Source organism: Ambystoma mexicanum, chromosome 11 (assembly GCF_040938575.1).
Source record: "Ambystoma mexicanum isolate Mex_15411 chromosome 11, UKY_AmexF1_1, whole genome shotgun sequence".
NCBI classification, from domain to species: Eukaryota; Metazoa; Chordata; class Amphibia; order Caudata; family Ambystomatidae; genus Ambystoma; species Ambystoma mexicanum.
In genome coordinates this window covers 862,346,150-862,371,310 of record NC_090934.1, presented here as the reverse complement: position 1 = coordinate 862,371,310, position 25,161 = coordinate 862,346,150, and the positions used below count along the sequence as shown (strand labels likewise).

General features: G+C 49.1%; 1 protein-coding gene across 1 annotated transcript in view; it reads right to left on the bottom strand.

The window, feature by feature from the left end:
* Window positions 1-24,151, bottom strand: part of LOC138503842 (fatty acid desaturase 2-like) — a 237,818-nt gene extending 213,667 nt beyond the window's left edge. Inside the window, exon 1 of the mRNA XM_069623892.1 lies at window positions 23,788-24,151. Within this exon, the coding sequence (XP_069479993.1) occupies window positions 23,788-23,988 (201 nt within the window). The 5' untranslated portion in view covers window positions 23,989-24,151. The remainder of the gene's footprint in view (window positions 1-23,787) is intronic.
* Between the last annotated feature and the right edge of the window lie 1,010 nt (window positions 24,152-25,161).

The window sequence follows — 25,161 nt, the reverse complement described above, 5'->3', positions numbered from 1 at the left end:
CAGCTTCCTGGGAATGGTGATTTACTCCGGGAGGTTTATCAAGAACTTGGCCTCCCTGTCTGGACCACTCAAGGCACTCACGAAAAAGGATGCTGCCTGGGCTTGGTCGGCCGAAGAACAGAATGCCTTTGACACCATCAAGGCCGCACTCACCGGTGACGAAACCATGGCATTTTTCGACCTAAAGAAGGAATCCAAACTAGTCTTGGATGCCAGCCCAGCGGGACTCAGAGCGGTGCTACTCCAACCTGATCTGCAAGGACAAATGCGGCCCAGCGCATACGCCAGTAAAGCTCTGACACTGAGCAAAGATACTCTCAAATTGAAAGGGCAGCGCTGGCTATTCTGTGGGGTTGCAAGCATTTTCAGATTTACATCCTAGGTAAACAGTCTCAGTTATCACGGACCACAAGGGGGAGGCAGATCATCATACCGTGAGCACTCGTGGAGGGGGTGCTAGACTTGCACACAGCGGCCAGCAGGGCACGGCCAAGACGAAGGCGCGACTGAGGGCCAAAGTCTGGTTCCCGGATCTTGAAAGGAGGGTCGACCAGTACATCCACCGCTGACTCTGGTGTCAAGCAGCCGCACAAGTTGTCAAAGAACCATGCATAGAGTCCATGGAAAGGAGCGACAAGCCCTGGGGGACAGTACATGCAGACTTTGGGTCTACCAGGAGGGGCGTATACTTCCTGGTCCTCATTTATCAGTGGTCCTGTTACCCGGAGGTGGAGCTGGTGGAATCCACATCCAGTGACCAAACCATTCAGATGGACATGATATTTGCAACCCATGGGTTTCCCCAGGAGTTGTATTCGGACAATGGTCCCTCATTTCATGGCCAACAGTTTACCGCCTTCATGGACGAATGTGGGGTCAGACACCGGAAGGTAACTCCCGGTTGGCCAAGAGCGAATGGAGAAGTGGAACGTTTCATGCGGACCCTCAATAAGGTGTTCCGGATCACCCAGGGCAAAGGGGGGGGAGTTGAGAAGAAATCTGTACCAATTCCTCCGCGAGTATAGATCCACACCCCACCAATTCACAGGGGTAGTCCCAGCAGAGGCCCTATTTAACAGCGATGCCCGAGGGGTCTGATACCGGAAACCCAGGGACAACCTCCTGGGGTCATTGAAGACCATGGACCTTGGAAGAAAAGCGGGTGTGCAATGAGCGTGAGAATACCCAAAGACATCTGAAGCCGGTGAACATTGAAGTGGGTGACACCGTCCTGGTACGCAAACGGCACCCTGAAGGGAAGCTGTCTCTTAACTATGAGCCCACCCCCAGGGCCATGACTCATGTCAACGGGTCGATGGTGACGGCGTCTGACAGAAGAGGACTGGTCACGAGGAACTCGTCCTTCTTCAAGAAGATCGACACCCGGGACAACCTGGATGAACCTCGCAAGTGCAGGACACCCACCCATGCCTCCAGCACGGTGTCGGGGCTTGAAGAAGACACCGGGGAACGTGTACCCAATGAAACCCCCCGAGACATGGGCAGAGAGGAGGGGTGCTATCCCTGTCGCGAAGGCCGAAGATGTCCGACCAGGTTCAAGGGCTACATTCTGGACCCGAATCCCTGAGGGCCATATGGGACAGTAACTGCTCAAGTTGGGCCTTATATCCAGTTGCACACCGTGTACTGTTTTGTGTGTCTCGTTGACATGCCATGTTTAGTTAAGTTATATTGTTGTTTGGTATGAAAAAGGAGGGATGTTACGAAGTAAACTGTGCATTACGCATGCGCGGCGCCTGGGTGTGGGTCGCGCATGCAGAATTAATAAAGTGGAGCCTGCGCTCAGCAGTTGCCGCCGGGACTCCGTAGCAAGCAGATGCACGTCCGTTTACTCATTAAGGTACCGGGGGCTGTGGCCACACTACAGAGGGGGACCGGGGCACATTATACATTGCAATATCCTGTACCAGTACTAGAAAAACGGGGCTAGTGCAATTCTAGGGCAGGAAGTCGTGGGCCACTTTACTGGCCCAGAGCTAGAAACAGTGTGGGGCACCCTGTGCCAGTGCAGTGAACCAGTGTTATAGATACTGGGCCAGTACAATTCTGAGGCGGGAAGGCATGTGCCAGTGCAGTGGCCCAGTTCTAGAAGCACGGGACCCATTCAATGTTAGTGCAGAGATCGCTGTACCAGAGCTGTGAGTCAGTGCTAGAAATATTTGACCAGTGCAATTCTGAGCGCTCTGAGTTAGTGGGGAATGCTGGTGCTAGAAACACTGGACCAGTGTTTTGCTAGAAGCACTGTGCCAGATCCAGACTGGTTGCCCAATGCCAGTGCTGGGAACCCAGAGTGCATCATCCTACCTGTGCAGAATTGACCCATCAAGGCACCGCTCTGACCTCTGTTGTGATGTGCTGAAAGGCATCCCTGATCCTAAGCTCCATGGGTGTGCCTTGTGCATACACTACTCACAGCAAGGACCCTGAGATGCGAGTAAAATCAGAATTGGCAACCACAAACCCTTAGGGGTGCCGTGCAGAGACAACCACAGTAGTCTCTGCCATTCACACATGCTGCTGCTGCACAACTGAAGGGGCAAAGCTGGCACTTGTTGCCATCTTCGGCTCCTACCCCTTGCTGTGCGGGAGTGCATTAGGGAACAATTCCATCTGGGCACATCATCAAAGGGCCCTGGCACCCAATGCGCTGAAGTTGGTGCAGGGTCTCGGGATCGCTGAGAATGGAGGACCATGAAAGGAAACTGGAGTTTGGCCCTTTAAACCCCCTCCCACCCCACCCTCAGCTGCTGGTACTGGTCTCCCACCTGCCCATTCCGGTTGCATTGGGTTTGATGGATGTGGATAATGCTGAAAGAGGTAGCAGGTGTGTTTAACAAATGGAAACATAGTGCAGGCTGGACTCCCAAAATTAGGGACATTTAGAGGCATAGGGCCTCATTACGAGTCCGGTGGTAACCGAGGCGGTAAAACCGCCTGGTTACCGCCGGACTCGTATTACCATTCCGCCTCCGTGACTCCCGGAATTACCGGCACATTTCGACCCTGGTGTCCCAGGAATTCCAGAGGCAGAATTCGGTAAATCCCTATTCCCATTGAGTCCGATAGGACTCAATGGGAATGGGGAAGTGGAAACACCAGCACCATCTCGTGATGGTGCTGGTGTTTCCACGTCCGCCTGCAGGCGGGCGGTGTTAAACCCGCCAGGTCAGACCTGGCAGGAACATCACCTCCCGCCTGCAGGAGTCGGGATCTGGCGGTCCGGAATTAACAATGGCGGCGGGTTTACCGCCACTGTTATTTCCGGACTGCCGACCTGTAATGAGGCCCATAGTCTTTTGCGCCTAGTTCTGGGCTGAGGCTCAACGCAAGCCAGAGAAGCGGCCCCAGGAGCGCAGAAGTAGCGGCCCCGGGAGCGGAGAAGACGCCCCAGGGTGCGCACCGACTGGTGCAGATCCACTAGGTGAACAGGAGTAGGGGAATGTGTGATTTGTTACTATCTGTCGTTCTGTACTGTTGCAATCCCTGTAATATATGCAGCCGAATTAATATCTTCGAAAGAGAAGTGGGTATTGTGTAATTACCCTTGGCATTGCCACCTCCCCGCCGTTCTTCCCATAGGCATGGCAAGACACACGGCATATTCACACCCAATCAGTCTCATATGCAGTCCACCCGGCACGCAGGCATTCCTAATTGGGTACCTCCGGCTTGCTCGCTCTCTCGAACATACTCAAAGAGACTCCTGCAAACCCATAACCTGGGCATTTGTCCATATTTGTACCAACATGATTGCTCATTCCATTCACCCCCTTTTCGGTACCCCACCAAGGAAAAAGGTGCAGAATTAGACACTCTTTGTAGGCTGCAGATTTATTTTCACAACATTCTTTATAACTACTAAACTCCAAAAACACTGCAAACAAACTTTGTGCAAATAGTTTTGAAGATGCGGCGACCAGCCGCCTGTTCCGTGTCCAAACCTTTCTTCACCCTTTTCTCAACCAAGTCCGCTGTAGGCCAAAGCACCCCCAACCATTCTTGACTGAGCCCCACCTGCACTTGCAGGTGCTCATGGGCTGGGGGAGTGCCGTTTTGTCAAGGGAAGCTGAGCCCTCATTGCTACCACCAGCGCCCCTGCTGCATAAACCCCCAGGAGGTGCTGGTCGCGAGAAGAGCGAGCACCTTCCCGCTTTTCCACGGCTCGTTAGAAGTGTGTACTCATCACTGGTCGCCAAAACACTGCCACCCCAAAGGTGGGTCTGCGCCCACTGTGGCTCCCCCCTTTCCTTGTCTTACAACTCCAGCAGCTTTGTGATTAAATTCCACAAAAAAAGATCGATTCCTGATGATGACAAATGTACTCCGTCCTTCAGTACTCCAGGGATTTCAAATTGATCAAGCCGTGCCTGACCTGCGGGAAACCTCTGCCCCTGTAGAACTTAGCCATTGCCCGTTTAATTTCCTCCTCGATTTTGTTCCACAGCAGAATGGCTTTCTGCACCCCTCCATTCCTGTCTCGGAATGATCTCGGACCAGATGATTTCTGTCTCGCCCAACTGCGAGCACAGCTCCTGTAACGTAAACATAATTTCCCTCATCAAAGACCCCCTGCCCAAGATTGTCAGGTCATTGCCTCCTAGATGGATAATCAAAAGGTCGGCCCTGTGCTGTTTACCCAGCAACCTGTCAATGTGGCCTTGCAACTGCGCCCATCTCATCTCGGGCACCCCATGCCACCAGATCTGAAACTCGCCGGCGGTCATTCTCTCTCTCTCTCTGCCGTCCAGCTGGCCCCGACCTTAGACAAAAACGAATGCCCCACTACCAAACGGACTGTCTCTTCCTTTGAGCTGCTCTTAATTGGGAGATGAGAAGGTGCTCATTAGAACTACATTTTATCCGACCTTATCTACCGCCTAAAACAACCAGACTTCCAACCCACGATCTTCATAATAGCCTCCGATCCCATGCCCAATTTGGCCGCTGATGTAGCCACCCCTATCCTGAAGGAGTGTGTACCAAACGCCCCCCCTGTTTCTCCCATCCCTTTCCATGCCATATCAATCACACTCCTGCACTGGAACCTTCTCAGGACCGACCCGTCCCTGTGCAAGAATAGTGGAGAACCCGCAACCGCCTCATCGTATCTCAAACCCATATGTACCCAACCTACCGGCACTCATGTTATTGACTTTAGGAGCACGTGTGCATTAATCTGCCAGCCCAGTTTCGTGCAGGTAATGCACACATTCACAATGTTAATGTTAAAGGTATTTGTACCACGCACCGTCACCACCAGAGTAGTTCCCAGGTGCTCTGGTGGATCTGAAAAGGGGGGTTTGCGTTTTTAAATTTATTTATTTAAATGTATAAAGTGCACAACAGCCCTTAGGCATCGAGGTGCTGTTAGGTGAAAACGTTAGGATTCTACCTCGATTCCTCCTTAACCCTAACGAAACAGGTAAACTCCATGGCACTGTTTACACTTGCAAATTTATCAGGGCATGTAGACCTTTTCTAACAAAAGCTAGCTGCATCATCCTTGCCAATGCACTAATACTGTCAAAATTGGATTACTGCAACACCCTTTACCTAGGAGCCAATCAATATAGCACTGGCAAAATTCAAACGCTATAGAACAATGCCCTTAGAACCGCCTTGAACATACCTAACAGACACTTATCCGACTTGAGAAAAGAACACCACTGGCTAAAGATAAGCAATAGAATCTTACTCAAAACAGTATCTCTAACATTTAATGCCTTAATAACGCAACTCCCCCCTATCTATCTGAGAGAATGGTTGGGAGAACTTCGACCCGCCCGTCCAGAGTGGCCAACTCCCACTGCCTAGAGATACCCAGATTTAAGCTTAAAAACATCTGGTGGAAGCAGCTTTCTGGTTAAAGCTGTTCTGTCTTGGAATGCACTACCACTAGATCTTAGAACCGACCAGTCCTATTCCAACTTTAGGCGTAACACCCTTACCTGGCTAGGCTCCAATGATGTACACTACGTCAACCCATGTATCAACCTATGTTACCATGTACTTCCCCCATGCACCTGACTGTATCTTTTGTATTTGACCTTCTGCCTAACTGTATCTTTCCCTGTAACCAAGCTGTAAATATTCTTGTACCTTTGTTGCACCCAGTTACCTAAGGGTTCAGTGCGCCCTACAAATCAATCAATAAACAAACAAACAAACAGAAGGTTTACTTAGTTGCTGGTGGAGTACAATGCAAAGAGGATATTGAGAGTTGTGATATCCTGTTGGCAGCTTCAGTTCGGTTTGCACCGTTCGCTGAGCTTCAGTTTGATTTTAGGTCAGTGCCAATTCACATGTGCTGTTGTGTCAGGTTATGTGTTGTTTGTCTGTTGTTGCCAGTGGTGAAGTATGTGAGGATTGCTGTGCAGAGAAGTGGTCCTGTGGGCTTCTGTATGAGAAGTGTATGCGGAAAATTGAGATTTTAGAGTTGGGTTGGATCTATCTAGATGTGACACATGCTAAACTACACAGTTCTACCTAGATGTGGAGCCTGCTAAACTACGCAGTTCTATCTAGATGTGGAGAGTGCTAAACCTCTCAGTTCTATCTAGATGTGGTGCATGCTAAAAATCACTGTTCTGCCTAGATGTGGCGCATGGTAAACTTCACAGTTCTATCTAGATGTGGTGCATGCTAAACTTCACTGTTCTATCTAGGAGTGGCACATGCTAAACTACACAGTTCTATCTACGTGTGACCATGCTAAACTACACAGTTCTAGCTAGATGTAGTGCATGCTAAATTTCACAGTTCTATCTAGGATGCTGTACACCTTGACGAACAACCGCGCACCGTGGCAGGAGTTGCACTTTATTGATGGATTTTTTTGCACTCTACATGCAAGCATTTAGGCATGCTATTTTTGGTTTTTGTAACAGCTTCTTATTACAGATTGTACATACAGGACATCTTCATCGCAGCACAGTTAAAAGCATGTGTAAAATACATCCATGAAACCTTTACGCATGCTTTATATACCACGCCATATTTTTATTGATTTGTATAGCGCAGAGGGGGCACGGAGCAGAATCGCTGCTTCCGTCACCCCCATCCTCTCTACCATCCAACTCCAGACGCATTTACGTCAGCACAGTATTTCCAGGTTAGCGCAAATGCATTGGATGCCTATGGAAGCCACCTGTTTTTTATCCCAGCTGCAAGCAGGTGGATTCCCTAGGAATCCATTGTAATACATAAGTGGCAGGCAGCATTTGCCCAATTTACGCTAAAACATGATGTAAAGGCAGTTTTATCTACTTGCATACCATGATACACTGTTTGTATTGCAAACTAAAAAAACTGCACTGACGGAACATGTATGCACTTAAGTGCAACTGTAACAGGTCGCCTCCATGTACTTATGTGGCCCTGAAGCATGAGCTCCACAGAGATAAAGGTATGCGCTGAATCTAACAAGAACCACGCAAAGTTATTTAGCAGGAAGAATTATTACCGATACAAAGGTGCACATAACACTAAACTAAACACGAAGATAAGGGGACCACACATCAAAAGGAACATAACACTTGCCTTTTTCCCTATAGAAGCACTGTCATCGCCTTGTACATTTCCAGTTGTCCGTTTTTATTTTACACCCGTTGCACATGTCCTCTCACCTCTTCCCTCTTTCTTTCCGGCAAAGACCTCGGTTTGTTTATCCGTGGTCGTGGGAGCACAATACACCACTATGCAGACAAGCCATAAAGCCACTGGAAATCCCTGGTGGGCGGGGACAAAATACACATCTGTCAGGACTAGTCTAAGCACTGCTTGACATTCCTGGTGGGTGGGAGTACAATACACCTCTATCTGGACAAAACTCAGCACCGCTGGACATCCCTGGTTGGCGAGGTCACAATACACCTCTATCCGGACAAGCCACAACACTGCTAGATATTCCTGGTGGGTGGGGGTACAATACACATGTATCTGGACAGGTCTCAGCACTGCTGGACATCCCGGGTAGGTGGGGGCACAATACATCTCTAGCCAGATATGCCTTAGTGCGGCTGGACATCCCTGGTGGGTGGGAGCACAATACACCTCTATCCAGAAAAGCCTCAGCACCGGTGGACAACACTGGTGGGCGGGGGATCAATACACTGCTATCCGAACAAACTACAATACTGCTGGATATTCCTGGTGGGTGGAGGTACAATACACCTGTATCTGGACAAACCTCAGCACTGCTGGACATCCCTGGTGGGTAGGGGCACAATACACATCTATCCGGACAAGTCTCAGAACCGCTGGACAACCACATTGGGTGAGGACACAATATACCTCTGTCCGGACAAGCCTCAGCACTGCTGGACATCACTGGTGGGTGGGGGCACCATAAATGTCTATCCGGACAAGCCTCAGCACTGATGGACACTCCTGGTGTGTGTGGGGTACTATACACTTGTATCCGGACAAGCCTCAGCACAGCTGGACATCCCTAGCAGGTGGGGGCACAATACACCTCTATCTGGACAAGCCTCAGCCCCGCAGGACATCCCTGGTGAGTTGAGCACAATACACCAATAGCCAGACAAGCCACAGCACTGCTGGAGATCCCTGGTGGGTGTGGGCACAAAACACCTCTATCTGGACAAGCTTCAGTGCCGCTGGACATCCCTGGTGGCTAGTGGCACATTACGCTGCTATCTGGGCACGCCTCAGCACTACATGGGCATCCCTGGTGGCTGGAGGCACAATACACCACTATCCAGAAAAGCCTTGGCACCGCTGGGCATCCCTGGTGGCACGGGCACAATACACCTATATCCGGACATGTCTCTGCACCGCTAGACATCCCTGGTGGGTGGGAGCACGGTACACCTGTATCCACAAGCCTCAGCACCGCTTGCCGTCCCTGGTGGGCAAGGGAACAATACACCTCAATCCGGACAAGCCTCAGCACCACTGGACATGCCTGGTGGTTAGGGCCACAATACACCACTATCTGGACAAGACTCAATGCTGCTGCACATTCCTGGTGGGTGGGGACAAAATACACACCTATCCGGACAAGCCTCAGCTCTGCTGAACATCCCTGGTGGGTGGGGGCACAATACACCTTTATTCAGACAAGCCTCACTACCGCTGGACATTCCTGGTGGCTGGGGTAACAATACACCTGTATCCGGATGTGAGGAATTAGACCATCCGCATGGTGGGTGTGCGCTCGCCTGGGCATTTTTGAAATTTTAAATGAAATTGAATGATGGTAGATCAACCTCTGGAAAGTGTGTAGGGCTAATCCACACACATTTTTCTATGTCCACCACATGAGGCTTGTCCACATAGACCTGTGTACTCTGGGTGGACACTGCCTACAGACGTCATATTTAGTTGGGATCTGACAGGTGGAGTACACAAGAAGGGCGAGGGCCAAAACCTTCCTCCTGCCATGGCCAGCCTAATTAACTATCAAAGGCTCCATGGATCTGCCCTGTCCGTTTGTTTACCCTCTGCAGATGGTGGCAGCAATTAACATAATTAACATACTAATAGAGTATACTTCAAACAGGGCTACACGGGGCCTGGCTGCAGAGGCTAAAACAAAGGAGACAAGAAACCCCAACACCACCTCATATGCATTGTGTCAACCTGAAGCCAGCTCCTGCCCTAAAGTATCAAAGACAGAGGGGTGTCATGACTGGTACATGTGTTTACGGTAGGCAACGCCTCCAGGGAGACCCCATTCAGAGGGTAGGAGTATGTGATTTGATGGAGACAGGACGTCTGTTCTCTCCACAGCTTCAAGGGAGACCTGCCACTTTAATCAGGAACCACAAAGAGCTCAATTAGCCAGAGAGACCCTTTGATCAACAAAAGATAGGAAGATGGGTGGGACTTAGTGTTACATGTTTTCACCCCTTCAACTTTTCTGTTGCAAAGCACGTTGGTTATGACCTCATGCATACAGGAGATTGTTGGTGGGGACCAAGGATTGGTTCATTAAGGTAGGCTTAGCCACTGTTGCCCATTTGGCTTTAAAAGATGGCTGAGCCCCTCTTTTGGGCAGAGTATCTGAAGACTTTGCAAGAAATAACAAGAAGAACTCTGCATTGGACCATGGCTGAAGGTACTGTCTGCCTTACATATTTCACCAATGAAGAAAGGCCAGGACATCCACGAGGGAAGCAAGATCCCTCCCCTAAACATCTCCCAGGGAACAGAGGGAGATACTGAATCCAGAGGACCCGCCAGCAGCTCAAGAACAAGTACTGAGCCATTACACAGCACACAGCATGACCTGCTAGGCTCTGCAGAAAGCTTCCTAGGTGGGAAGTGCCAGAGAGTCTCTGAACCAAACCAAGGACAAGGCAGCTGCCTGCAACACTTTCCTCCGCTTTGGGCCGTCTGCCTTAAAGGACGACACAGGCCCAGTGAAGAAGCTAGGAAGAGTGCACCGACAAGCATCTACCGACGTCCGCCCTAAAGGACATTTTCGAGCCAGACGAGCCCCTCCAGCTGCAACCAACTGCACCACTGACTGTTGTTACGCTGCAGTCGCTAATGCCCCACGAGATGCCTCAAACATTGCTTCAGAACCGTGGACCAGCACTGAGATGATTCCTGACCCAGAGCCGCCGTGTAGGCAAGCCTGCAATCATCCATCCAGCTTTGCTCGCCGAACTGCCTGCTGCCTGATACCAGCCACTGTCTTCTGTCTTGAACTCTGTCTCAGGAGCTACGAAGTGCACTGAAATAGACTCAACCCTGTCTAGCATCAAGAACATCTACAAGCACAAGGTACATTGTGGTTCTGTCCCCCTGGCCCTTCTCCGAAGGCCCCTAGTGTCATTTTAGGACCCATTTCTCCCTTTGTGGTGAAACCAAGTATCCTTGAACTATTGCAAATAATTACTTCACCGACTACCCTCCTGTCAGTTTCCAGAGTGCATCCCTTTTCCTTCTTGAAACTGTCTGTCCTCTGCATTCCTTTACAGGGTGGGTTGTATTTTGTAGGTATTAGGTCTAATTACCTTTTTAAAATAAACAAAAGAAAAAAAAGAGCGATTTAGAAAGACCGCACAGAGCAGTCTTTCTAAATCGAACTGTCACGCCAAGACCCGGAAGAGGCCAAGAAAGAGAACAGGTAAGTACATGTGTGTGTGTTTGTTTGTTTCGGGTGTACCTGTTCGAGTGTATTTTTGTGTGTGTAATGGTGGGGAGGAGTCGGGGACTGAGTGAGGGGGTTCAGGAGGTGAAACCCACGGTTTTTTATATTGAATTGGGCAAGAGAGGATAGGGGGTGGAGGTTGAGGGTTTGAGGAAATGTACTTTTTTCTATTTTTGTAGGCCGCAATCGGTCTTTCAGATAGGCGATCTACAAAAAAAAAATCTTTCTGTTGAATAATTATAAAGTAGATATTGTTATACAACCTTGGCTGGACAGTCCCTTTTATCATTGGGTAATACTTGTATATCCGCTGTGTTGCAACTAACCAACTATCCATAACCTTATGGAGAGAAGCCTGCCGTTCCGTCCATGTTACCAAAATTGGGCATAGAGGTTTATTATTTGCTTTTTTTTTCCAATCTGTTCGCATCCCTTCTGGTGTACTAGAGGTGTGGGGATGATTGATGGTTTCGGAACCGATATTCATCCCTGGACCACTAGCGCCCCGGAAGTTGATTCGTCACATTGGTGGAGAGTGGTCAGATCTAGCTGGAGCTTTGCGCACTGTCATGATTCGCCGTTTATGCCCCTTCTAGACGTTCTGGTCCATGGTGCATTGCACCGTTGGAGCCGTTCTCCTCCCAACGTGGCCGGCGCCTCAGTCACGTTGCGGTCTAGCGTTTACACAGGAGCCCTGGCTTCCTAGAAAACGGGCACGCCCCCGCAGCGCTGCGCGTCTCAATGCTCCTTTTCGAGTTCACAGCTACTGTGTTCATTGTTACCTTCCTTCCCCTCGTGCCATTATCTGATACTTTTCCATATTCCTTTTCCTTCCTGGAGTGTTAGAAACGGCCTGTTGCCTTCGCCTGAGGCCGTACGATTCATTCCTTCCTGAACCCACTTCCATGTTTCCGCACTCGTAGCCTCATCCCAGTACTCTGAGAGTAGTGCTTCCCTTCCCTGGTTCCGCACTTAATCCCGGATATTGACTGCTGATTTCTTACCTTCCTGGAATCCTGAACTCTTGTCTCCCTCCGAGTCTGCTCTAGCTCCACACTGGATACGGAGGACCACCGACCTTACCTATAAGTCCCGGACATCCCGGAAGACGGAGAAACCTTCAAAGAAGAAGACTACAAAGGACAAACAGGTAAAACCAGGGGCAGAGTGTGACAGTTTGATACGCCTAGGACTTGATACTGAGCTCAACATGGAAGCTGCTGTCCAGGACCTAATGAGAGGAATGCAAGAATTAACAGCAGAGGTTCAAAACCTCAAAGCCGAAAATGCAGCGTTAAAACAACTCGTGCTTTTCCGGGATTCGGCATTACAGGAAAATGCTCTGGTAGGGGGCATAGTGGACAAATATGATGGTTCTTCAAAACACTGCGGTCCTTCCTTGATTCCTGTTTAGTGCATTTCACATTCAAACCATACTATTTTTCCACGCCCCGAGCCAAGGTGGGATTTATAATTGCACATCTCTCTGGTAATGCCCTAGCCTGGGCAACTCCCTTGGTGAATGCTGCAGATCCACTCCTGGACAATTATGACGGATTTGTAGAAGCCTTCAAAACCATGTTTGACCGTCCTGACCAAGTTTACAGTGATCCGGAAAGGCTCCGGAATTCCAACAAGGGAACCAAGACATGCTTTCCTATGTAACCCGCTTTAAGCAGTTGGCTAAAGAGGCTGATTCGTCCCATGAGGCAAGTTTTACCCTGTTTCGCAGAGGCTTAAATGACGAAATCAAGGACGAACTCGCCAGAGTAACCCGTCCAAGTTCCTTCCAGGCTTTGATAGATTTGTCCCTCCAAATTGACTTTCGAATCCAGGAAAGAAAGGCAGAAAAGAGAAAAACAAAAACGGTTTCTCCAAAAGTTTCCATGGAATATCCTAGCCCAAAGGAAACGACCACATTGCACTCTCCTGATCCCGAGCCTATGCAATTGGGCTCCGTACGGGGTCCAATATCTGCACAAGAAAGGATGCGTAGGATCAATACTGGGCTCTCTATGCATTGTGCCTCTGATAAACATCTAGTACGGAATTGTCCTATAGCTCCACTCAGGCGTTCGGGAAATGCCAGCTCCGATCTTGAGCGGAGCCCAGCTTCGGGAGAAAGATACTTGCTCCGCTTCTGCTCCTTCCTTGAATTGCCCCGATTGAATACTTTAGTTGTCCTGCAAACCTCCTTATCTACCACCAATAAGGAGACTCATTCCATCCTGGCCCTAGTGGACTGTGGTGCCATGGGAATCTTCTTGGACCATGAATAGGCCTTGAAGCATAACATTCCTCGAGAAACTAAGGAAACAATCCAAGCTGTCGAAGGAATTGATGGGAAACCACTGTCTTCGGGACCCATAACCCAGCAAACCACAGAATTGTTGCTCTCAATCAACCATCAGGAGATGCTTCGTTTTGATATCATCAAGGCAGCACACTGCCCATGGTTCTGGGGATGCCCTGGCTACAAAAACACAACCCATACATCAATCGGGCGGCCGGATCCTTATTTCTAGCCTCCGAATTCTGCTTGTCCCATTGTTTATCCCAAAACATGGTACAGAACATAATCTATGGAAACCCAGATCCTCGAACGACCATCCATCTGTGTCTCCAATATTTCCCCAAGTACCTGAGATCTACCAACAATACTCGGATGTGTTTTCAACAGCCATTGTCCAATCACTACCACCCCATCGACCAGAAGATTGTGCAATCGATACTGAAGACTCTGCAGTGATACCATTTGGATACGGAGGACCACCGGCCTTACCTGTATAAGTCCCGGACATCCCGAAAGACGGAGAAACCTTCAAAGAAGAAGACGACACAGGACAAACAGGTAAGACCGGGGGCAGAGTGTGACACGCACAGCTTAGTCACCCAATGATAAAAGTACTGTTGCAGGCCACGTTTAGACATTGAAAGGTATTTGTAATAATCATGGATCTTGACATGGCGATTGTAAAAGGCATGACCAAGGATGTCCTATGCGTCCTATGTCAAGAGAGGGGACTTCCCCACAGCACTAAGTTTAATAAACCTGAGTTGCTGACCAGCCTCCAAGCTTGGGTAGAAGCAAGAGCGGTTGGGCCGAAGACCCCAGGGGATGGGCTAGTCCCTGTGTGCCCAAACAGAAAAGACCTTCCGGAGGACGAAGTGAAAGATGATTAGGAAGACAGCAAGAGCAGTGTTTCTCGCCAACCATCCCACCGGGGGGCAAGCGTGATTTCTCAACACTCTAGAGTGGGAGTGAGGTCAGGGGCGAGTCTGGCACACCACAGGTCCCAGGCCTCATCACAGTCTCTAGGTGGCCCAATAATTGTTCCAGTTGTTAATGAGCTAGCAGCTAGAAAGCTCCTGCTCGAGGAGAGGAGACTAGAGCTAGAGGAGCAGAAACAGCTGGACAGGAGAAGAAGGGGACCAACAGATCCACCTCAAGTAAAAGCAGCAGTGGTGGCTCAAACCAGAGTGCACAGGATAAGCCCTGGTGGCACATCCCCAAAGACTTAGTGCGGGCCTACGAAGTGGGGAAGGATATTTTTTACTTGTTTGAAGCGCTCGAGCTTGCTTTTCAGCTGCAGGAGGTGGACGAGGCACTGTAGGGTGCAGCCCTGATGAGTCGCTTACCAACACCAGGCACTGATGCAATTCTTCAGTTAACTCCTAAGGAAAGGCCCATTTATGCAATCATGAAAGCGACCCTCCTCAGGAAGTTCGGTAAACCCCCAGAACAGTATCTCAAAAGCTTCAGAGAGCTCAGAAAGAAAAGTGGGCAGACATTTGAAGCGTTCACACACTTGTTGAAATATCTGAGCGGCTGGTAACAAAGTTGACGCATTTAAAGGGATGTACAATTTGATTGCGTGTGAGAATGTATTGAAGAATTGTGAGGTTAACCTATGCAAGCATGTTGTAGACAAGACTATCACAGACCCTAGGGAGCTTGCAAAGCCTGCCCAAAGGTTTGTGAGTACTCGAGTCCAGAATAAGGAACACATAAACCAGAAGAGAAAACTTCAGACAAAAAATAAACAAGGATGAGAAGGACAAAGGTCCAACCCAATCCTCTTCGAAGTCAGGTTCCCAAAAAAATGAAGGGCTATCTCAAAACTTTAGTTCAGCTGTATACACTGAAAAGAAGAGCACAGGCACCGTAACAATGGGACACCTGCGTTCTCACCGCGCAAAGCTTGTTTCGTGTGTAAAGAGCTGGCCCATACGAAAGGGGATCCTGCTTGCAAGTGCTTACCCAAGCAAGCCATAGTGAATGTTGGACTCATGGAAGAGGCCATCATTAGTGTGGGCCTCCTAGAGGAGGACTTCCCACTAGGCCAAGAAGTGGCAGAATGTGGATTGGTTACACTGAGTGGGAATGGTACCGGGTCTGCAGAAGAGATCCCAGTGCCCAATAATACTCATCTCTATTTTGAACATGTGTATATCAATGGACACAAAACTCCTGCGGTCCGAGACACTGCCGCTAGCATCACACCTGTCACCTGGCAGTGGGTAGAGAAAGGCCAATATATTGATGGGCCTGATTGTAGCAACAGTGGGTTCGACGGAAAGAGTAAGTGCCCCTTGGCAATAATAGAGTTCAACTCAAGCAGTGAAACAACCCAGCGCTGTGTAGCGGTGAAAGCCTCCATCTCTGTCCCTTGCGTGTTGGGTAATGATCTTCCTGATCCTGAGATAGTCGCAGAGGCTACCCGATCGAGGGCCAAAGAGATAACCAGATTGAACACCCTCAGAGCCTTAAGGCCTGGAGTGCTTCCAGAAGGCTTGCTGAAGGGACCGGTGCAGCCGGTAGCACCTAGTCCAGTTCCACAGACTGATGTGTCGCCTACTCCTGCAGGAGAGGGGCTAGTAACCACTGGGGTCCCTACTTTGTTAGCAGGAAGACTTAGGGACTTCAGAGTTGCCTGGTGCAGCACAGGAACCTGAGATGGAGGACCAGGTGAGCTCAGACAGATCTGAAGGGCCTGCCCAAGCTGGTTGAGTTTTTCACAGCTGGGGGCCCAGATCAGACTGACTTCTGTATAGTCCATAAAGGGTGTCCCACTCTGGTGGGCCAGCGGAAATAGGTGGAGGAGCAGGGTAAGGACGAGGCCCCTGGCCTGTTCAAAGTGTACGTCATCAATGTCTGTAATGATTCGTACTCAGTGTACTACCACTGTTATATTGGTAGGGTGGTACTCTTGTAGGGATTTTGTTTATTCTTCCCAGGTATAATACTTCTACCAATCTCAACTGGATCGGATCCGGGGCCCTTGAATCGCCTCGTATCTGTCGTTCACGCTGGTTCCTAATCCTGTTGGAGTCACTTAGCACCCCGGTGAGATTGGTAGAAGTATCATACCTTGGAAGAATAAACAAACTCCCTACAAGAGTACCACCCTACCAATATAACAGCAGTTGTACACTGAGTATGAATCAGTACAGACATTGATGTGGTACCATTTTGGGAAACAAGGACTCACGAGAAATACAGATTAACTCCCACATCTGAACCACCTGCGCCTATTGAAAAGTGCAGGGACTATGGCTCACCCTACCGTAAGAGACAGCACATAGATGGGCTGTTTTTTTCGTCCTGAAGAAGGTTGCTGTATGAAGAGACCTGAATAGGGGTCAAGGGACAACCGAAACACGTGTAGACATTCTAATTCTGTGGGATTAAAATCTACACAGATGGGTTGATTGAGCAATAGATCTGAACCCACGAACGAATCATTACAGTGAAATAGCGGTGTCTAACCAAGGAGGGTTAGAGAGAGATGAGATAGAGAGTATGAATGGAGTGGAGAATGAGAGTGAATGAGTGGTAGTATATTTGAAATGTGAGTCCTAGTGTCTTATAACCAACCCCAGAAACAATAAAGGTTTTTGGCAAAAAATGTATAATGCATTTTGTAGTTTGTATTTTTTATGTAATTTGTAAAAAATGTGTGTGACACAATTAAATTGAATTCATTAATCAAATAATATGAACTATTGGTTGATAGTTAATTTTTTTTAAAAAGACCATACAGCAGAACGAGAGATCACCCCTCTCTTCCACTGGTCCATTGCATATTGTCTCTGTTTATAGCCTGAAGGACCTGTTGTTAGAATCAGGCATCCCCATTTCTTTGAACGTATGACCTCATGCATACAAAAGATTGTTGGTGGGGACACAGCATTGTTCACTAAGGTAGGCTTAGCCTACACCAATCACTGTGGCCCATGTGGCTTTAAAAGGGGGCTGAGCCCCTCTTTTGGGCAGATCATATGAAGACTTTGAAAGGAGTAACAAGAAAAACGAATTAGGCCCCTGGCTGAAGGAACAGTCAGCCTTACAGCTTCCACCAGTGAAGAAAGACCCGCATTTCCAAAGAGGGAAGCAAGATCCCTCCCCTAAACATCTCCCAGGGAACAGAGAGAGAGAGATACTGAATCCAGAGGACCTTCCAGCAGCTCCAGAACCGGTACCCAGCCAGCACCCTGCATGTCCTGCTAAGCTCTGCAAGCAAGCTTCCTAGGTAGGAAGTGCCAGAGAGTCTCTTAACCAAACCAAGGACAAGGTCGTTGCCTGCAACATTCTCCTCAGCTTTAGGCCATCCGCCTTAAAGGATGACACAAGCTCAGTGAAGGAGCTAGGAGGAGTGTATTGACAAGCATCAACCAGTGCCCGCCTTAAAGGACATTTTCGAGCCAGTCGAGCCCCTCGAGCTGCAACAGACTACACCGCTGACTGTTGTCATGCCGCAATCACTACTGTCGTCCAAGACGCCTCGACTAGTGCTTCAGACCCACCAACCAGCACAAAGTCAACGATTCCTGGCCCTGTGTAGGCCAGCCTGCATCCGTTTGTCCAGCCTTGCTCGCCGAACTGCCTGTCGCCTTAAACCTGCAGCTGTCTCCCGTGGTGAACTCTGTCACAGGAGCGGCAAAGCGCCCTGAAACTGACTCGCCCCTGTGGAGCATCAAGAACATCTACAAGCACAAGGTAAATTGTAGTTCTGTCCCCCTGGTCCTTCTCCGAAGGGCCCAAGTGACATTTTATGACCCATTGCTCCCTTTGTGCTGAAACCAAGTATCCTTGAACTATTGTGATTAATTACTTTACCAGCTACCCTCATGTCCGCATCCAGAGTGCATCCCTTTTCCTTCTTGAAAGTGTCGGTGCTCTGCATTTCTTTACAGGGTGGGTTGTATTTTGTAGCGTGCTAGAACTGTTTGTTGAATGATAACCTTCTTGAAAGTGTCTGTCCTCTGCATTTCTTTACAGGGTGGGTTGTATTTTGTAGTGTGCTAGAACTGTCTGTTGAATAATAATAAAGTAGATATTTGTATACAACCTTGACTGGACAGTGCCTCTTATCATTGGGTAATAATTGTATTTTGCAGTGTTGCAACTTACCAACGATTCACGACCTTGCGGAACTAAGTATGCTGTTCCGTCCATGTCCAAAATTGGACAAGGAGGTTTATAATTTGCTTGTGTTTCCAATCTATTCATATCCCTTCTGGTCTACTAGAGCGGTGGGGCTGATTGATGGTTTAGAAATCGATATTCATCCCTGGACCATTGGTGCACTGGTAGTTGATTCGTCACACCGGACAAGCCTCAGCACTGCTGGACATCCCTGGTGGGTTGGGGCACATTACGCTGCTATCCAGACAAGCCTCAGCAGTACTGGACATCATTATCCAGAAATGTCTTGGTACTGCTGGACTTCCGTGGTGGGCGGGGCCACACTACCCTGCTATCCTGACAAGGGTGGGACTGAACCTGATTTGCATATGGTCTTTCCCCTTTTGTAATGGATTGGCAGGTAAAGAACAATGGTCTGGGGGTTGTCCAGAACAATTCCAGAGGTTAAGATTAATTCTAAACCTTCCAGCCATCAACTCTTTTGTTTTGCTATCATCAGGACAAGCCACAGCACCACAAAGGTGGTGAAGTGTGCAGCACAAAAGTTTATTCACAGAACACCCTTACAAAGAGAGAAATACACTGCCCGGCACACTGAGGTCAACTTTCATGGACATCCATGCCTGCCCGTAAATACATTTTTATACACATGTTATTGTAAAAATAACTATACAGTGTAAATACACAGACAAAAGAGAAATGGGTCACACGTTTAAACATTTGCAGTGTGCTAATGAGTACACACTGAATGGAGTACTTTGTATGTAGACCCCCCACAGATATATTCTAACACACAAACTCTTCATGGCAGTGCTTTACAAGGAAAAATACAAGCACAGATGCTCACCATTCTAGGCTTTAAGTGGGCTGGGGCTTAGACGCAGTAAGGACTTGTGCTGGCACCCTGGCAGGCCTACCGGACCCTATTCTTTGAAGCTCACCCTGTCTTCCCACCCAGTCATGTAGCTATCTTTTTGTCTCACTTCCTATGTGTGTCTTGCTCTTTGTGTCTATTTGTATCACTTTCGGTTTGTCTCTCTCCCCACTTACCACCACTCCACTCATATTTTCTCCCTCTCTTTTTCTCTGTGTAACTCCCTTTTGTCTGTTCCAAGCCTTGGGACTCTGGCATGCTGAAACATTACAATCAGTGACTCCAACAAGAGCTCAGTGAAATGGTGTACTTTTGAGCCATTTGCTTGAAATGTATTTGGTCAGCCTAATGCAGTCACCTCCCAAAGATGACCATCAATCACAGACTGATTTCACCCTGGTTTTGGTATAATAGTTGGTAGACTTTGAAGGAAAGGAGGATCAGAAAGACAAGTAATACTAGATGGATAACTATGACCTATGGCTAATCTAGGGTGCCTACAGAGAAAAGTTACAGATAAACTCTCACAATCCCCATTTAAACCTGCAGAGGGACACTGCATGGGTGCATAAATGAAACAGTGAGCAGGTAACTATATAACTTGGCTTCCAACCTGGTCATCCTAATGAGTTGCTCTGCAGACTTTTAGATGTGTAGCTTGGCTTCAAACCTGATCACACGAAAGCAGCTCTGCAGATTTTATTGAGGGCAACGTGCCACACCTGCTCCTTGATTTGAAGTATGCCATTTTCTTCCATCTGCTAGATCCAGAGAGATGACCGCTCTCCTCAACATTGGTGTGTTAGCAGTACCCTGTGTAATTTTGATTGTTTGCTCCATCAAGCGCAAATGCAAGAAAATGTAGGTGAACCCGAGTTTCATTGCATTCTTTGAACTTTGCAGTGCAGAGGTCTTCAAACAGTGGGGCGCGCCCACCCAGGGGGGCATGGCCGCAACACAGGTGCGAGGAGGGGGGCGCAAGAGCCCTGCATGAAATGTAAAAGAAAAACATTTTGGAGGAAATGGGCAGGGGCAGCTCATATGGTTGGAGTGGACCATAAAACTGTCTCAGGCACCAATGAAAAAGTGTCCCACAGTTGCAAATGGTTATTCATTCCTTTAGTCACAGACTGTTTGTATAGTACCTAAGGGGGTGTTTTTTTGTTAAAATGTAAGCAAATTGTGATATTTAAAGAATATTTATTCAGCAACAATGGTCAAAACTACTAGCTGCATAGTGAAGTAACTCATGAAAATGGCCCATGTTGGTCAAAAAAGTACCCATTTTGACTGGCCTACACTAGCATTTAGCATTTTTGGTATGGGCATCAACCTATTGCCCTAAAGGCCAGTCCAAGCCTGGCAGCTCATCCATAATGAGCAAGGGGGCGTCCAACCAGTGTCCCTCTCACCCATTATGGAGGAGCTCAGGAGCCAGCCCAGTAAAAGTCTGAGCACTCCCTCAGCTACCTTTTCCAGCTGAAGGAGTGCTCCTGCTGAGCCATGCAAGGCTGGGGGCATTTTGCTTCACCAGCCTTGCATAGCTCATTGGAAATGCTGGCTGGGTCACTGCATATCTGTATTTGCGAGGGGGAGCTCCTGTGCCTCCTCGCACATATGGACAGAGCAATCTGGAGCGGGGCATTGCAGCACCCACGCACAGGCTCCTGCAGAAGGTACGTTTATGTTCATTTATGTTTTATTTAAATATGCGTATGGATGCGTCTATGCTTGTGCTATGAGTGAGTGTATGGTGATGGGTGATTGTATGAATGATACAGTGATTGCTGTGTGAATGTGTGTTTGTGTGTATTTGTTTTGGTCCATCGAGTGGAATTTGGCAAGTGGGGGTAGAGGGGTTGGAAGGAGGGCTGTACAACAAGGGCATTTTAAAAATGCCTTTGTTGCACAATTGCCCTACCCACCTGACAAAATCAGCTCTCCTTCTGAGGTGCTGTGGATCCCAGGGGACAGGGATGGTATTTTTTTTTTACTGGCTATCTATCATAAATGTCCAGTAAAAAATACCATGCTTTCCCCCTTGGCCCCCCAGTGCCAATTGCAAACCTGGCTTTTTACCCATTTTTTTAATGTATTCTCTAATATGCAATATTTTATCCCATTATATTTTTAAAATTCAGGGGCGGAACCCCCCATGCACCCCACAAAACTCCACTGATTGGCTCGTGCTTCCTCGCTGCGCTCAGTTGCTATGGCGTTTTTGTGGGAAATATGTGTGCCCCTCTACTTAAAAAATTCACCAGCTCCCACTGGCCCTCGGACGGTGTTGGGAATGTGGTGAGGGGAGTCCAGGGACTGTGGTGGGAGCAGGAGGGGCCGGAGCACTGGGATGGTGGTGGAAGCAGGGGGTGGGGGAAGAGCCCAGGGTCTGTGATCAGGTGGGGAGAGCCCAGGGACTGGGTAGGAGTGGGATGAGGGAGCATGATGGGAGCAGGTGGGGGAGCCCTGGGACTATACTGGGAGTATGGTGCAGTGACGGTGCGCAATAGTTCATAGCCATTTGTACATACTGTCCATTTGGTATTTTCGGGGCGGGAGGCGGTCTGCCCTAATTTTGCCCAGGGTGGGGCCCAGGCCAAACAAGTTTGTAAACCACTGTTGTAGTGCAATAGTAAATTCCTCCTGCCATAGCATGAGGTATTTCCACTGCCTATTCAATCTGGCAGCTTTTCTCAGCTGCTAAAACCTGTCGGATTACATAGGAATCGAATGCATCGTCTTGCTTCAGCAGAATCAGATGCTGGCGGACATGCATTCGCTTTTGGAACATGCACGGATAGGATGGTGGTCATATACGGTTTGTTCTGGCTACCCACCCGAGCCAGTCAGAACTCCCCTGGAGTGACAGACAAGGTCAAAAAACATGCATACATCTTTTACATATGGTTTTTACTCTGTATTTACCGCGCTGGGAGATAAAAGAAAATGATCCCCAATGTCTAGGCCATGGAGGAATTTTTTTTTTCCCTGACTCCCAATTTTTACAGATAAGAAACAGTGAGAATAAATGATTTTCCCGGGATCATACAATTAGCTTAAGTGGTGAACACCAGTTTTTGAGCCCAGCTCACGATTTCAGCAATTGGCTACATAAATTGACTATAGATCGGAAGATAAGTATGTGCTACGGTTTGGGTTTGAAAAGATTTAAAAAATATTTTAATAAGAATGCATCCAAAAGTACACACATTGTAGAAACACTAACCTGACATAACTCGTTTACTAAACATGCCGAGGAAAACAAAACCAGGATCATAGCTGTGTTTGACCCATCCTGGCTAGACGATCACACAGAAACCCACAAAGGTTTGTATGTTTCAAAAATGGTATTCAGTGAAAGAAAATGCAATGCAATGTCACCACAAGGTTATGCTTCCCTCCCATGTATTATCCCCCACCTGAGCCCCACCCCATGAACTCCTCTTAATTGACAGTAGTCCTTCCCCAAGCACCCGCGCGCCTGGGCTGTCAGCCTATACTGTGATGCTTTGTTGTCACAAGCGAAACTTCAGTGCAGCGGCCGCGCTTTGACATGTCACAGGAGAAAGTGTGAATGCCGAGTGGGACAAAGAAATAAGAGGCGCTGGCACCGTTGGTGGGGACCGGTACTCTGCTTCATTTCGGCCAAAAATAAGAAGTGCAGGTACCTACCGAATGAACACCGCCGCCAAATTGGCATTCCAACGTGCGCCGCGCGCGTGTGCACGTGCAAACCTGCACGTGGACACTAACACATCTTAGTAAATGAACTCAAAGACATGGATTTGACACACACGCACATGTGCGCACCGTTACAAGCACGCTCCTATGCGCGGAAACAATCAGGCGCACTTCTTTAGACGTGTCTCATACAGATATATAGCGCTGTATTTGGCACGCAGGCCCTGTATATGGTAACAGAGACATGTCATTCACAGGTGCACCGTGGCAGCTTTTGCAGTGAAGCAGGCCAAGCAGGGTGTTGCTGACCTCCCTCCATTCGAAGTGCTCGTGTTACAGACCTGGAAGACTGTGTGTGCGCCTTGTTTTAGTGTCCTTGTCATGTGTGGCTTGGCTTGCATGTGAGTAGGAACACTAACACACCTGTACGCTCATGCCCAGCCATACATGGTCTCCAGCTTTCCACAGGGCACTCGCGGTGGTGGTGTGCTCGGAGAGGGCGTTCTGCAAAACGCAGCGCTTTCTGCACCCTGATCTCGCCCCTGTCACCCCACCCCCCGCGGCGGCAGAAATCCGTGGCCTCGCTTGACATCGGATTAGGGCCATTTCGCCTCTCCACCTGTAGCCCCCCTCGCCCGCCCAGCGCGAGGCTCTCCTTACCGTGGCGTCCTCGCCCGCATAGTGTCCGATGACCCGGGAGCCTCCGGGGTGCCGGCTCGCCCACTTGGTGATATCGTACACCCGTCGCTCAATAACCAGCCACCGGTCGCTCACCTGGTCGTGTTTGCGGACCTCGTCCCAGCTGTAGAGGGTGACTGGGCAACAGCCGGCACCCCCTCCCATTTCACCCCCCATGCCCATGCCCGTTGTTGTGCCCTCGTGGCCAGTGCCCCTCAGTCCTACGAGCTCACTGCCCCCTCCACATACACCGGTTATCTGGCCACCTGCCCCGCTTCCCCGCCACCTGCCCCTCTGCCACCCAAAGGCGCTCTGCGACTTCCATCCACCGTATACCCCCTCTGTCCGTCCTGGTCCAGCCCCACGCCTCCTCCTTAGCATCCCCACCCCTCCCCATCCAGTCACCGCTGTTGGGGTTTCCAGGGTGATCAGCAGAGCGGCTCCACCAATCAGATCTAGGAACCGGCGCTTCCTCATTGGCTGAGAGAGATCATTCGAAGGAGGACAGGGAGAGGAGGGGGGGCATCGTCCACGGCCAAGGGTGGGGGTAGACTACACACTGTTCATTTATTCATGGGGTTTTGTAACGCGCCACATGCGTCCAAGTCTGCTTCATCGTGCTTGGCATTGTACTTTTTGTTTCTGGGATTGACGCTCTCCCATGGCAGAGCCAGAGGTGATCCACCTGGATTAAAAGACGCGCGTTGACGTTCTGCCTACAGCCCAGGTGGTTTACCCGTGATCCCAACATGCGACTCCCAGTGCATTTAATGCTGTGGGTGGGTGTATGTGTGTGTGTTGGGGGGGTGGGGGGGGGTCGGTCCAATCTGTCCGCGTGCTCACATCCACAGACACAGTCTACAGCAGTGGTGTTCAGCAGTTAGATAACCCCAGGTAGCACACTAAACCATTGTTTGGGTTTTGCCAATAAAGGCCGTGGAATTGTATTGCACAGTGATGGTCATAACAAATATAATCATCAATACAACCATAATATGCTGTACTTTTGGGCACCAGGTCCTGAGGTTACCCCCTCCGGCCCGTGCCGCCACACCTGGGTGGTTTGCCGGCCGCCCAGGTTCCCCCAAAGGTTGTTAGTGACACCCCCTTTTAGCTAGGGTATCTGTTATCTCTGGAAATGCTCCATTCCTGTTCCTGATAAATGTGTCCCCTCCTTGTGAAAAAGGTCTGGGTTGGCCAGGGTTATGGCGCTGTACCTTATGAAACCGAACCCCCTGGTTGCGCAGAATTTTTCCACCCCTCTATTCAGTTTCTTTCTAGCAGTGTCCACGGATTTGTAAGAATTTGCTCCCAACCAGGTTTTCATGGGTAGCATGGAGGAATAAAAAATGTCTG